The 14203-nt window shown below is 49.5% G+C and overlaps 4 protein-coding genes across 4 annotated transcripts; 1 reads left to right on the top strand and 3 right to left on the bottom strand.

Annotated features, from left to right (window-relative positions):
* Window positions 1-95: 95 nt before the first annotated feature.
* ALT_0342 (acyclic terpene utilization AtuA family protein) lies at window positions 96-2074 on the bottom strand (the record flags this gene model as incomplete). Its single annotated transcript, XM_033555118.2, has 3 exons — window positions 96-1607; window positions 1658-1992; window positions 2047-2074. 3 exons carry the CDS (start codon window positions 2072-2074, stop codon window positions 96-98), a joined length of 1875 nt encoding a protein of 624 aa, XP_033411009.2.
* Window positions 2075-4714: 2640 nt separating this feature from the next.
* Window positions 4715-6411, top strand: ALT_0341 (aldehyde dehydrogenase family protein; the record flags this gene model as incomplete). The annotated part of the gene is made up of 4 exons (XM_033555119.2): window positions 4715-4776; window positions 4849-5629; window positions 5709-6129; window positions 6182-6411. The coding sequence occupies 4 exons, from the start codon at window positions 4715-4717 to the stop codon at window positions 6409-6411; spliced, it is 1494 nt and encodes a 497-aa protein (XP_033411010.2).
* A 357-nt stretch (window positions 6412-6768) lies between these two features.
* Window positions 6769-7603, bottom strand: ALT_0340 (uncharacterized protein; the record flags this gene model as incomplete). Its single annotated transcript, XM_033555120.2, has 2 exons — window positions 6769-7113; window positions 7211-7603. 2 exons carry the CDS (start codon window positions 7601-7603, stop codon window positions 6769-6771), a joined length of 738 nt encoding a protein of 245 aa, XP_033411011.2.
* Window positions 7604-10343: 2740 nt separating this feature from the next.
* On the bottom strand, window positions 10344-12299 carry ALT_0339 (fungal specific transcription factor domain-containing protein; the record flags this gene model as incomplete). The annotated part of the gene is made up of 5 exons (XM_033555121.2): window positions 10344-10788; window positions 10876-11472; window positions 11530-11918; window positions 12010-12215; window positions 12272-12299. 5 exons carry the CDS (start codon window positions 12297-12299, stop codon window positions 10344-10346), a joined length of 1665 nt encoding a protein of 554 aa, XP_033411012.2.
* Between the last annotated feature and the right edge of the window lie 1904 nt (window positions 12300-14203).

Raw genomic sequence — 14203 nt, 5'->3', positions numbered from 1 at the left:
GAGGAAATAACAGTCATTCTTCAAAGTCTCATGAACCCTCATCTGGTTAAATTTCGTAAGGAAGCTGGCTACCACGGCAATGCACGCTTACAAGGCTACAACTTCCCCCTATTCAAAAACCTCACAGGCAGGTCAACCCACCTCGCCCGTAAATACTCTGCCACATTCTTCCCTAGAAAATCCACCGTGGTCGTGATCCCAACCCCCCGATCCAGCAAATTCCGAAACAAGAAATGCACAGCCCGTAGATTCGGCAGCTCGAACCGTTCAATCTGCAGCTCGGGATTCGCATTGTACGCCTCACCCAGGAGTTCCTTCGCTTTTGGCGTGGACAGCAGCGACCGGAGCCAGAGATACTCGTCGTTGTGACGGACCCAGAACCCGCAGTTGGCGTCTGGGCCTTTATCGCCGGAGCGCGCATGGACAATCCAGCCCAGGGGGCCGCGAGTCGTCGGTCCGAAATCTGCTTGCGGATTGGCGGGGGATTGTGTGATGGCTTGCGAGGGCTGTCGGGGTGGGTATTGGCGGGTCGTCGGGGGAGGGGGGATATCGATGACTTGGTTCTTCCAGGGGAGGTGGGCTTGGTGCTTGATGTCCTCTTGAGGGAGGAGTGTGACATAGTACTCGTGGACAGGTTTGGGGAAACCTTGGCGCAGGTCCAGGTGGAACGTGGCGCCTGGGTATCCCTGCATGATGTTGTCTACGATGGGACGGAGGAATCGGGCGGGGGAGAGGTCTTCGGCTCTACGGGCCTGTGCGACGACTCGGAAAGTGACCGTAGCGCTGTCTTGATCTCTGGGATCATCCGGTGACGAGCCTAGGGTGGAGAACTTCAAGGCTGAGAAACTGGACGAATACGGCGCGAGGAGGTGCCGGATCTGGCCTTCTAGCATCCTCGCCTTGGCCTCAATGTCTAGTCCGACCAGGAACCATGAGACTTCCGCCTGGAACCCACCACGGGCAGTGATGCCGACCTTTGTGGTTGGCGGGGGCGGCGCGGAGCGAACGCCGCGCAAAGCAACACGGTTGACTCCCAATTGTTCGAAATGGACGTCCGTCAGTATGGCAGTCACATCCGAGTTGAAATACCACGGGCCTTGGATCTCGTACAGCAGTTGAGAGGAACATGTGTCGACAGTGACAGCGCCACCGGAAGAGTATGCTTGCTTCGTGATGACCACCTGGCCGTCTGCTGAGATCTCTGCGATGGGATATCCGATGTTGGTCCAGCCATCACCACCGGCGTTTTCCAGCATTTTGAAGCCCGTAAAGTTGCCGCCACAGACGTAGTTGCTGCACTCAATGAGGTGGCCAGCCACAAAAGCGTTCGCCAGTCGATAGAGGTCATTACGGTTCCATCCGTGATACCAGTACGCTGCACCTATCACGGGCGATGCGTCTGATACTCGTCCACACAGAACAATGTCGGCCCCTTGAGCGAAAGCCTCTGCGATTCCGAGACCTCCCAGGTAACATTGGGCGTATATCGGCTCAAATGACCATTCTGAGAGTGTCTCACCGGTGTAGACGTTGCTGAACGTAGATTTGCCAGAGCATAAAGATTTCTTGATAGTAGAAAGAACTTCATCTCCTGATATCCAAGAAACCTGTACCTACTCAGTGTACGCCGCCAGTGCAGCAAGGGATATTTACTTACCTTTAACTTCAACCCTTTAGCCTGTACCATTTGCGCTACCACCTTGTACAAACCTTCAGTATCAGAATTTCCCGCATTGACAGCCAGCTTGATCCCATGTCTCGCTAAATCCTCCAGCGCCGGTTCTAGGGCCAGCAGGAAGGAGGTCTCATACCCCGGCATAGCTGCATCCTGCTTACCCTGTGCTTGTAGCCGGTCAATCTTCCGTGCTGCCCCTGTGACCATGTTGGCTTCGCTCATGAAGTCCGCGATGATCACATCGACTGGGTCCTGAGGATAATTGTGGGCAAATTCAGCAATAGCATGGCGCCGGTCAGAGGCAGAGCCCGAAGCACCTTATTCAGTCAGTACCGACATCGAGCAGAATTATACATAGATCACCAACTCACCTGCGATGCGAATGGGGCGAGTTCTCATCGTGTCAGTTGAGGCTAATTCTGATAGAGCAAGCAGTTTCCAAATTGAATGAGCAGACTTGACCAGCAAATACTGCTCGATCCAAAAGCCAGACACACATGGTCGAAATAATCAACTGACGATGCGCTGTATAAATTGATTGTATCTGGTTTGTCTGGGATGAAGCACCGAGGGAAAGATAGCTCGGTCCTCGGTCTGGAATGCGGGGTTAGCGTCAGCATACAATCTGGGGTAATGCAGATGCATAACTCCAGCCTTCATTTCTTTGAACGTGACTCTATGTTTGTGCCTCATTCTCGAGTTGACAGTCTGTATATTAAACTTATTAAAGTGCGATTCAGAATTTGGTATCAGAATCAAGCAGTTCCCCACACGTCAATTAGGTTGCTTCCAGCCCTGAGCATAAAAGCTTTTTCAATGGCAAGCAACACTTCCTGGACTTCACCTTCACGTAGTTAATACGTTAATAATAGGTGTACATTGTACTGCACAGCTTCATCATTTTCTGATTGACTGAGGCCAACCACCTCTTCAGAGCCCTTGATCTATACGACCTGATGTTTCTCCCTGTATAACATCCACAGAAGTGTTTTCATGAGGTGGTTCATCAAGTCATCCCGAGCGTATCGAACTGTAGGAAGGGCTAAGTATCAGGTCAATAATCTACATTTTGCTAGTTCACGAAATCAAGCATCAGATGATGAAACTCGACTGTAAACCAAGCATATGTTCTAATATGGTTGATTGGGTGCTTCTAACATTGGCTTTGCCAGCCAGCTGAGAAGCTTCAACCTAGGCTGAGTATAGTAGGTCTCCTGGGACTTTCAGGTCTCGTTTCTAGACATATTTATAAGCTTGAATTGACACTGGTCATTACGGTAAGTAACTAATGTTGATATGTGTCGTCATAGCGCACGAAAGGTCGATCAGTCTAGGTTCAAAGAAAATGGGATCTTAACCTCTCTAGGCATCAATCATTTTTAAGAGACAGTCTAGAGGGCATTAGATAGTGTACTTTCGTGGAGCATATTACCAAGTGTAGTATTAACTCGTATCACAAGGTCCTTCATGCAGATCTTCTGGTTAAGGGACGTCTAGACCTTGTGTTCCCAAACGCTTCTCAAGCTAAACTATTTCCCCCTTGACTAATATTATTGAATGTCTGTACTGTGTATAGTTTGTATAGGTTTCCATATGGTTCAAGGATACCGTAGGAAGCCGATGAATGCATTATCAGATAGGGGCCGCGACCAGTGAAAGGGAAAGTAACTTAGAGTCGGGATCCTAGAAGTTGATCAAAACCAATAAACCGACACTCTGAAGGTGATCATCGGATTCGAAACCGGGAGATGAAGCTAGAGTATGAGATTAAAACGTGAAGGACCTTATTGGCAAGAACCGTCCACTATTACATAGACTCTGACCATAGAGGGGTAGATGTTGGGCGGCGGGCAATAGGTGTGGAGTTCGAAGCTCTGAACTGTTGAGCAGCTGTAATTTCGCATTAGTATTCCGCACCCATCATCTAGTGTCACCTTTGTATTCATGATCGTCGTTTGTTGCCTAGGACTTGATGTACTTCTAGGAGTTGAAGTGGGGTTAAGGTAGGTTTCTTTGCTGCTGCTGGTTAGTCTCGCCTTGCCTCGGCTGCACATTTCCCGTTTAAGGTGCCAGCTAGACCCCTTGATGACGCTGTGCATCCGAGGAAACAGTCCTATTCGGAGAAGTGAGCGGTGAGCACAGTGCTTGGCGTTTGGTCTCCCTAAATAATGCCTTTTTTGTTCTCGCAAGTTTTCATGACAGGATACATCCGTGCTCCGTTTTAAGTCCGTTGGTAAGCAGCAACTCAACCCGACTGTCTGCCCTCGGTGCATTCGTGATCTTCTCCCCGAGGCCTGGAACAGTTTCGCTGCGCATCTTTCCTGGTTCGGTAAAACTTCCGCCCGTCAAATCTTCTAGGGGGTCCGTAGTATGCAATAGACTAGTGTGGGAGGGTGGTGGAAGTCGAGTCCAGATAACAATGGACATTGTCTATGGAGTTCTGCCATTAAGCTTCATTTATGTAGTACAACCTCCAACACATGCCGTTGTGATCCCGTCGGGAATTTTTGAGAGCTATCCATTGCCGGCAAGCATACTGTGTGTGCCTTCATGGCTCCCCTATCTGCCATTGTTGATTTCCGTGTTGTCCGTTTAAGATTCACCAGTAGAGCTGAGCCCAGTTTCTCGGGCGAAAATCTCTCCGCCTGACGAGAACAGAATGTCGTGCTGAGCAACCAAAGCTAGATGCCACTAGGGAGCTGCAGGACTCCACTTCTTTATCCCGTTACAGTTGATATGTGACTTATGAGTGGCACAGAAAACCAAACGGGCAGCGGCAAAACAGCAACCCCGCAATAGAGCGGGGTCCCAGGAGGAGTTCCTTCAATCCATGCGGCAATCCTATTGGATCCTGTTACGTATCGCCTCCCATGCCTTCCCCTCGTTCCCCTTCCCCCTTTGCCCCTCCTCCTTGCCGGCAACAGCTCCATACAGCTTGCCGTGGTTAACTCTTTTACCTATAATAAGGAGTGTCTTCCCTCCTCTTTCTTGACCCTGTGATACCCCCCTACTCCTCATTAGTCGTCATATCCACCCACCATGTCTGACCTTTACGCAACTATCGAGACCCCCCAGGGCAAATATGAGCAGCCTTTGGGTTTGTAAGTTTTCCCGGCATTCTATCGTCGCTTCCTCTATTATTGATGTCATTTCTAATTGCTTCTCGTTCCTAGGTTCATCAACAACGAGTTTGTGAAGGGTGTTGAAGGCAAGACCTTCGAGACCATTAACCCCGCCACCGAGCAGCCCATTGTTGCTGTCCACGAAGCTACTGAGAAGGATGTCGATATTGCTGTTGCCGCTGCTCGCAAGGCATTCGAGGGTCCCTGGAGACAGGTTACTCCCTCTGACCGTGGCCGTATGCTTACTAAGCTGGCCGATCTGATGGAGCGCGATATCGAGACCCTCGCTGCTATTGAGGCTCTCGACAACGGCAAGGCCTTCAGCATCGCCAAGCTGGATATGGCCGGTGCTGCTGGCTGCATTCGCTACTATGCTGGCTGGGCTGACAAGATCCACGGCCAAACCATTGACATCAACCCCGAGACGCTCAGCTACACTCGCCACGAACCCATCGGTGTCTGCGGTCAGATCATTCCCTGGAACTTCCCCATGCTGATGTGGTCGTGGAAGATCGGTCCTGCCGTCGCCACTGGTAACACTGTTGTCCTCAAGACCGCTGAGCAGACCCCCCTGTCCGCCCTCTATGCCGCCAAGTTGATCAAGGAAGCTGGCTTCCCCCCTGGTGTCATCAACATTATTTCTGGCTTCGGTCGTACTGCCGGAGCTGCTATTGCTAGCCATATGGACATCGACAAGGTTGCTTTCACTGGTTCCACCCTTGTCGGACGTAACATCCTCCAGGCTGCCGCCAAGAGCAACCTCAAGAAGGTGACTCTCGAGCTTGGTGGAAAGTCCCCCAACATTGTCTTTGAGGATGCCGACATTGAGAACGTACGTTAGCCCCATAAATTCCCCGCCCCGTGCAGCATGAAAAATCATTCCTTTCTAACATATCTTGCGCAAATTATAGGCTTTGAAATGGGCGTCGTTCGGAATCTATTTCAACCATGGCCAGTGCTGCTGTGCGGGATCCCGTATTCTTGTCCAGGAGTCGATCTATGAGAAGTTCCTGGCTCGGTTCAAGGAGCGGTCAGAACAGAACAAAGTCGGCGATCCTTTCGATCCCCAGACTTTCCAAGGACCTCAGGTTTCGCAACTTCAGTTTGATCGCATCATGGGCTACATTCAAGACGGAAAGCAGGCTGGTGCAAGAGTTGTTACTGGCGGAGAACGCCTTGGCGACAAGGGATATTTCATCAAGCCCACTATCTTTGCGGATGTCAACGGCGATATGAAGATTGTTCAAGAGGAGATCTTCGGCCCGGTCTGCACAGTGCAGAAATTCAGCACCGAGGAGGAGGCCATCAAGCTTGCGAACAGCACCAACTATGGTAGGTGTATCCAGATACCCAGCTGCTTTATCCATGCTAATCTCATGCACAGGTCTTGCCTCTGCTGTCCACACCAAGAACATCAATACAGCAATTCGTGTATCAAACGCCATCAAGGCTGGAAGCGTCTGGGTCAACAATTACAATATGATCTTCCCCCAGGCACCATTCGGTGGCTACAAGGAATCGGGACTTGGCCGTGAACTCGGCTCTTATGCTCTTGAGAACTATACTCAGGTCAAGACAGTGCACATCCGGACAGGCGATTGCCCGTTCCCCTGAAGCAGTGACACAGTGCGCTTCCGAAGGAAGGTTATCTGATTAACGAATTTTTTTTGTTTATCACGTTCAGGCTCAAAAGTCTTTCAAGGATGATGACTCTCAGATAGTAACATTTAGTCCTTTGAATGATAATTAGCGATGTCAGCAACTGGACCCGTACCTAGACTCGAATCCGCCTATCTAGTTTGTATTTCTCCTTGTAGCAGTACTATTAGTTCACTAGCAGTATGACGCCATGCCAGACACGTAGCGATAGAGTCAGTTGCCTCGTCTTCTGCCTTCATCCAGAAAACTGTACAGTTCAGTCATGCCAAAATCACCTACTTGTTTCTAATACTCCGTAAGTTACTAGTCATATCAATCATAACCCATCCAGCGAAGGACAGTCATCGCAAAAAACAAACACAGCAACGATGTCTTCACCACCTCAATCTCCTCTTCATGGCGCCGCAACCAATTCCGCGCTCGTCCCACCCACACATACCCCCCGTCATCCCTGATCGCAGACCACAGCCCCGGCAACCCATCCAAACTGCTCGCATTCCACTCCCGCTGATACGAGCGGAGCTTGCCCTTCTCAACCGTCTTGCTGGCAAAATGCCCGAGCGTCTCCCGGTCCTTGAGATACGGTTTCGGCTCGTGAGTCTCCGGGTCGAGTTTGAGAGCCAGTTGCGGGACCCCGAACCCGCAGGAGGTTTGGACCTGCACAATCAAACCTTAGTGACGGTCCTTACCACCACTGTACTCGTACTCAAATCAAACGATAATGGTAATAACACTGCAAACGGAGTAATCAGACCTTAAAAACATCCAACCTGATAATCGCCCTCGCCCCAATAACGCTCTTATTCCCCATGCGTTCGAGATACGTCGCGAACTCAGGCTGGTCCCACTCAATCACTGAGCCAGTACAGAAAAAGCGCAGGATGCGCGGCGCAGCGTCAAACGAGCAGAAGAGGATCGTTATCCGCCCATTTTCTCGCAGGTGGCAGATGGTCTCGTTGCCGGATCCTGTTGCGTCGATGTAGGCCGCTTCGTTGGGGCCGAGGATGGCGAACGAGGCATCGGGGAGGCCCTTGGGGGAGAGATTGATGTGTTTGCCGCGGAGGGGGGCCGAGGCTACGAAGAAGATGCTCTGGCGGAGGGCCCAGTCGTGGAGGTCTGGGGTGATTGAAGGGTAGAATTTAGGCATGGTGTGGTTGATGAGGATGGAGACCCCTCGGATATTCGTACGATTCTCCGTAGTGAGATGTCAATTGACGGTCGAGAATGAGTCACCAGTCACCTGGCTGACAATGCAGGGATTCGTATTCGGGGTCATACACAGACTTCAAATGAGAATACCGCTCCGCATGTTCATCTTACTCCTGCCTCCACAAATAATCGCCATTATTGGAGGTGAATTTTCTTAAGTCGCACCTCTGTAGTCATTATGAAATCTTGTCTTCTGGTCCCAGTGAAACTTGTGTTTGAGACAACAGGCTCTTCAGGCAGCGCAAGTAATTATCCTGCGGGAAAGGAACCATCTTCTTGAAAGCTTTTTTATCTCGGATGATCTTTGATTGTTAGTAACAAGTCACATTTATCATTCTCGAAACTGAGACTGGAGTCTTGTCTCTCCACTAGAGATGCTTGGTACTGTGTACTGTCGTGTCGGGGTAGAATAACCCGAGGCATCTCGCGGTGCATTACTCCGTACCCCGAACGATCCTCAGCCATTCCTCCACATACAGTGTTGACTTCACCTTGGGTGAAATCATACCTTGTGGCCCTGTACAGAAATTGTTTAAAATTTGAACGGGTTGGATGGATCAGTGTCTTCGCTTTCTATAGACATACAATACCACTAGGCTAAAAGGGTGTCCGGACGATGTACTCGTCAGTCTGGGGATACATATCCACTCTGCCCCAGAGACTCGTTACGAAACAATCTCTGCGAGATCATAGGATTTTCTCAGAAAGGAACACTACACACTTTCTTGATTACACCATGTCACCTCAAAGGACAAGAGCATAGCCAAGATATTACCCCAACCTTTGTTCTCAAGTGTAGTCCTATCAGGCATAGACTCGCCAAAGAGGGCCGGTATGTCAAGGATATGCTCCCGCCACAGAGCTCTTCCCAAATGGATAGTCGACATCGTCGACCGGGAGTAAACTCAACGGTTTCCATAAGGAACGGCGATGCTCGAATCGATGTAAAGACAAAGGGATTGAGGATAGAAACCCGTTCAGGCGCAATCTTTGTGTTGCTTTTGAGAATTTTGCTTCCCATCTCTTCAGCCTTCCATTTGAAATGACCAAATGGAAAGAGTATTGCTGCATACTAGCAAGGCGACTTCGCATGCTACGGCATCCGCGTTGAGATCGAGAAAGGGTTTTGACCGAAACAGATAGTGGGCTGGTTTTGAAGAAGTCGAGGTTGGGGTCTTTATGGCCAGGCGCAGAGCAACCCACCTGCTACATCCAAAAATTAGGGTCGGTCAACGATCGACGAAAACCAGGCAATATGGGGAGCAACGTACCTCTCGTAGGCTCAATCATTGTGAGGCGGTACGATAGAACTCTCTGGTGGCTTGTTCCTTCTGGAAAGGCATTTTCAAGCTTTGCCAGGCTCTTCTTGGCCAGCGCCCCGATGGCAATCGCACCGGGGAGCGCGAGACCGATGAGTCTCGACTGTAATAGGCGTATTGATGCTTTCGAGGTCATCGGAGGCTACAACACGTAGTGGTATACTCTGCCGAGTATAGAAGCTTTTTCTGCCTCTGCGGATTGCAAAGAGGACGATAAGTCGGCAACCGAGTCGGAGCCTTCCTTGAAGGCCATGACGGTGCCCGAGAAGCAATCGAGGACTTTCGATAGCTCTTTGGTTGCTGACAGGTCAGCGAGAATCGCAGGAGAATGACAGGGCTAGTAGAGAGATGACTTTGTCAACGGATGAGAGAATATGAGTGCTCAAGAGGGTATACAGGTGAGGGATTGGAAATGGGAGGAGAAAACAGGTCTATTCTTACTGGGAAGTTTGTCAGAATGTACCTTCGATATCCATATTGGCAGCCATTAGAAAACGCCTGTCAGTGGAGGCAATAAGGATTGAATGACATTGTCAAGTTATAGTATTGTAGGAAGGATTATTTCGCATTGACCAAGTCACTCACTTTCAAAGTGAAATTGCTTAATGAAATGAGAAAACTAGCGAGGAACGCAAGAAAGAAACACATGATGACAGAGATGTTTAAGGTGGAGTATACATTAGAGAATACTCGACTCAGTATGAGGGGTAAGGCTTGGGAGTCTCCGCGGCCTGGTAACAGTAGTGAAGGGGTTCTGTACTAGGAGGAGAAAGTCTGCCTGAGGTATTTAAGGGCCATATACTTAGACAAGTATTCACCAGTACATAAGATTATTAAGTAGATATGCTACAGCTTATTCACTTTCGCAGGCTTGGTAAAACTAAAATGATGAGGCCATTTAATCGCAGCGTACACAGTATTGTTGGGTAGGGCACCTCTATAATGTGATGTTTCAGAATGACATCTTCTGTTTCAGAACGAAACAACCTGCCCCCCAAATTGCCTGAACGGGTAGAAATGAAGCCATCTGTATTTCCTAACTCGGCATACAAGCATGAAATATGTGGAACAGCACCAACATACGGATGGAATAGTAGCCGGTTAAGAAGGTTGATACTGTATTGCATAAGATATACTCAATACAATAAAAGGTTAAAGACGCAAATCAACATGGCCAACTCTGAGCTTGGACCGTTGAACCCTCAATCTAGGATCATGGGCCACTAGTGACACATCATGACGGTTTGCAAAAACGGTACGCATGAATCAATAGCAGAAGGAAAGTCAAATTAAATGGTCAATTCGCAGTATGGACTTGATACAATGCAGTATACATGCTAGTATGTACAGAAGATACATTCACAGTGGGTTCATATCACTCGTTCTGTCCTGCAGCGGAAGTGTTTCTTCTGTGAAGGGGAAGCTATCCCAAAACGGTAGCTCCATGCCCTCCCATTCCAAGGGGACGCTATTGATGTCAAAGGGACTCGTCAGTGTGGCTAGGTTAACGGTGACCGCGCCCTCCGTCTGGCGTGATGCCCTACGGCCATTCAAGCTGAAAAGCTTGCTCACATATTGGCTTTTGCTGCTTTGGTCCTGGTTCGAGAGTCGTTGCCGTTGTTCGGCGATAGCGTTACGGAGAAACGAGAGGATTTCGTAGTAGTGGCCCGCTTGGGCGGACTGCTGGGAGAACATGTGGAGGATGTCGATGGCGCCGGTGAAAGCTTCTTCGAGGTCGGGATTTGGGTCTTTTTGCGAGAAGAGCGAGAATCCGACGACGAGAGCTGCAGCGAAGATGAAGGCTCTGACGAAGATAATCATTTAGCATGTGTAGTAGGTAGCATGTGTAGTAGGTAACATGTGTAGTAGGTTAGTCGGGTGTACAACTCACTTCATGATACACATATTTCCTAGGAGTAGATGGGAACGATGAATCTCCAGGCAAGTTTGGAGCATATAAAGAGCTGAGTCTGTGCAGGCGAGAGCCAGCCGGGAATGCACAGGATTTTCTGAGAAAACGTCACTCAGATTTCGTTCAGCGAGGCTGTCATGTAGTCGGGCCAGCCGCACACCTAGCGCTGATATCAGGAATGGTCTCGTAACAATGATGATGGCAAAGTGGTAGGAACAGGCGATGTGCAGGCTGCCTATGACGCGGTCCTGAGCAGCAAGGCACTCCTGTTCTGTCCCTGGAGGAGCAAGCAAAGACTCCGGCAGACCATCGCTCCACCGCTTAAGCTTCTCCAGTATCGACTCTGCGACCTGCGCCGAGGCTGCCTTTTCGCTGTACAAGCGGGTGATCGTCTCATCCAGGATTTGCGCGAGATTATATAAAGCCACCAGTCGTTCCTCGGCAAGATCATTGCGCTGTAGTGCCTCAGTGATGCTGGTTCCTGATTCCGAGCGGAGTGAGGCTGTTGCGGGAGGTCGTCCGAGGATGGAGCTGACGAGGAGATCAAGGTTGCAAAGACTCATCCAAACACATGCTCTATTTATAATCGTGCATTAGCTCGGAAGTGACATCACAGTGAAACCATGGAGATACCTTCGGTGCTGTTCACTGACCGGTAGTGAACCAGAGACATCGATGTGTAGACCGAGTGCCACAGCTGCTCGAGCGGCCACCCCAAGATACATGAAAGCCGCATTTCTGCGGCACGCCCCGAGCATGTAGAACGACATCAGCAGAAACAAGCTCACCATTTCCAGGCTGGGGTTCTCCAGCATGCTAACGAACGCCCGGCGTTGCCCCCTCGCAAAGAAGAAGTGCTCAATCTGCACTTTCGTTGGATCATGCTTATGCGACTGTGCGCCAATGGCAATCATGACGTCGAGTAGAGCTGTTGTATGTTGCGCATGGCCGGTGTCGGAGCGCCGATTATGTAGCATTTGCGTCAATTCGGAATCCGGCATCAGATAGAGGAACCCACGTGTCTGTAAGCACGGGTAATCAGCGGGGGTATTTCCGGATGCCTCTGCGACGGACTAGGTTCAATAAGCCTCGGGCTGTTGTGGTATGGCTTACTGCAATCTGGTATGCTCGGAGCAAGGCTTGACGCTGCTGGAGATCCAGCTGGTCCTCAAAGCCCGGCGAGACATTCTTGGGCGCTTCTGTTTCGAGCATGTCTTCAAGTTTAACATTGTGTGAGAACTGAGACGGGCCTATGTGTTGGGTGACTGTATCTCGGAGTAACTGCAGGAAGGATAGCGACGCGGCTCTGCCCACATAGACTGGATAGCATGTCAACTTGGGTGTTTCAGAAGGCATGATCAACTGCAGCACGTACCTCTTTCCCCTTGCAGGCTACGCAACATTCTAGGACGCGTTTTGTGCGGCGCTTCCGGAGAGGCCGATCCCTGGTCGACAGGTATCTCGAGCGGTGCATGACGCTGGGAATCTGTGGAAGACAGTACCTGGGGCGGCGTGATAGCAGCAACAGGTCCGCTTGGCGCATCCGGCGTGTTAGGTTGCCTTGAAGCTGAGAATGACTCCCTTCGTCTACTTGGCATACACGAATGCGCCTGTCCCTTTCGAATGCAGTTTTGGCATGGGAATGATCCGCTACATCTCCTCTTGGATGTTCTGCAAAATAGACACGCCTCGTATGCCCGCAGACGATTAGCGGGATGCACTTTCGGTCGTGCCATAGCCGATCTCAGTGTTTAACATATGACGCAGATCCACATGTTCATGTCATCGGAAGTGACGCGGCCGTCAAAGAAATATTTGCTGTCGAAGTAGCTTTGACACTTTCCGATGATATTTTATTTCCGGCTCTGCAGGGGAAGATAAGGTCTCCCCGCATTTGAGCCAATGCTTTACTATGCGGCGTATCGGTTATCGTCGCCGTCGAAAGTCCCGGCATGTTTGGATTGGTCAAGCGACCTCCATGTGGGCGGGGAAACGTGATGATCTCCAAATCTCCCCTTCCGACTTCCGGGGGATAATTCTCGTGACTTGATGTGTCTTAGGGCTTCCTTGCTATTTGAACCGACTTCAACGAGGTTCAGTTAGGCATATAATCATCATGCTTGATAGGATCAACTATAGAGAAATATCGCAATGGAGGTGTGGGTGGGTTGCCCATGGATATCGAAGACAACTGCTGCAGCCGAACACAATGTAGTAGTACGATATATATACTTGTGCTAGATAACAGGCTGCCACAACGCTACAACTCCCAGGTCACTTAACATCGGCAAAATCTAGCTTTTTCTTCGGTAACACAGTAGATGAATACCTCAATAACATGGTCATTCAAAATACAAGTGGAAAATTGGATTCGAAGCTCATGAGAAGCTTTCGCGTTTTAAGATGGATGTTGGGGATATTAATCTATAGGCGTAAAATTAGATTTAGATCTTTGCCTCTTGGCCGAAGGGTTAGACCTGCAACTTTTTCTCTTTTTTTTTTTTTTTTTTTTTTTTTTTTGTTTATTTCCTACTCGTTCAGGTCACTCGTTCGAGACCTGGACATCTAGTTCCAGCGTAAATAAAAATGAATGTCGAGGCAACCACACAAAAATGATCACCACAATAAGTCATCGACAAAGGATGCAGCGGACGGAGAAGGCAAATACTGCAATGCCCCCGATCACTCTGGTTATCTTGAAAGCAGCTCGCATATATGTTTTGGCACTATACGCCTTAATGTCGAATCTCGGACCGTCCAAGAGCTGCAGTGTCTCTTTGAATGTGAGAAAAAATTCTACGTCGGCCATAGGGTGATGGAGATTCCAATCGTGTCTCCCAACACGAATGCAACCACAAGACTTCAAGTTTTGTTCATATTAATTGCCGGACGCAATTGGTAAGCGCTCATACGGAGGAATGAGTGCAAGAGAAGAGGTCCATATTGGCCCTCAGTATTGTAGGAGGGTGATACTCCTTACTCCGACCCATTGTAACAGAGGCCATGATCCCCAGACAGATACTGGCTGGCATTATGAACGGAGTCTAGACTACATTTATCCCTAAGCTTGTAATTCTGCTCTCTGCTTTGATGGAAAGTGCAGTACTCCATACGTGCATGAGTTCGACTTCGGCATGCCGAAATAGGTAAGGCACAGTCGGCAATGTAAACAACATAAGAGGCCAGCCATAAGCCGGCAAATATGATAGGCGCGCAGTTACTGCGCCAATGTCATTTGACTTGTCTACCAAAGGCAGGCCAACAGTAAACGATCTGTAAGAGAAGTTCAGGTTTAATAGACGCTGGA

This window comes from Aspergillus lentulus, assembly GCF_001445615.1.
Source record: "Aspergillus lentulus DNA, contig: Alt01, strain: IFM 54703, whole genome shotgun sequence".
In the NCBI taxonomy this organism is placed as follows: Eukaryota; Fungi; Ascomycota; class Eurotiomycetes; order Eurotiales; family Aspergillaceae; genus Aspergillus; species Aspergillus lentulus.
The sequence above is the reverse complement of the archived record's forward strand: the minus strand, read 5'-3'. Positions and strand labels throughout refer to the sequence as shown.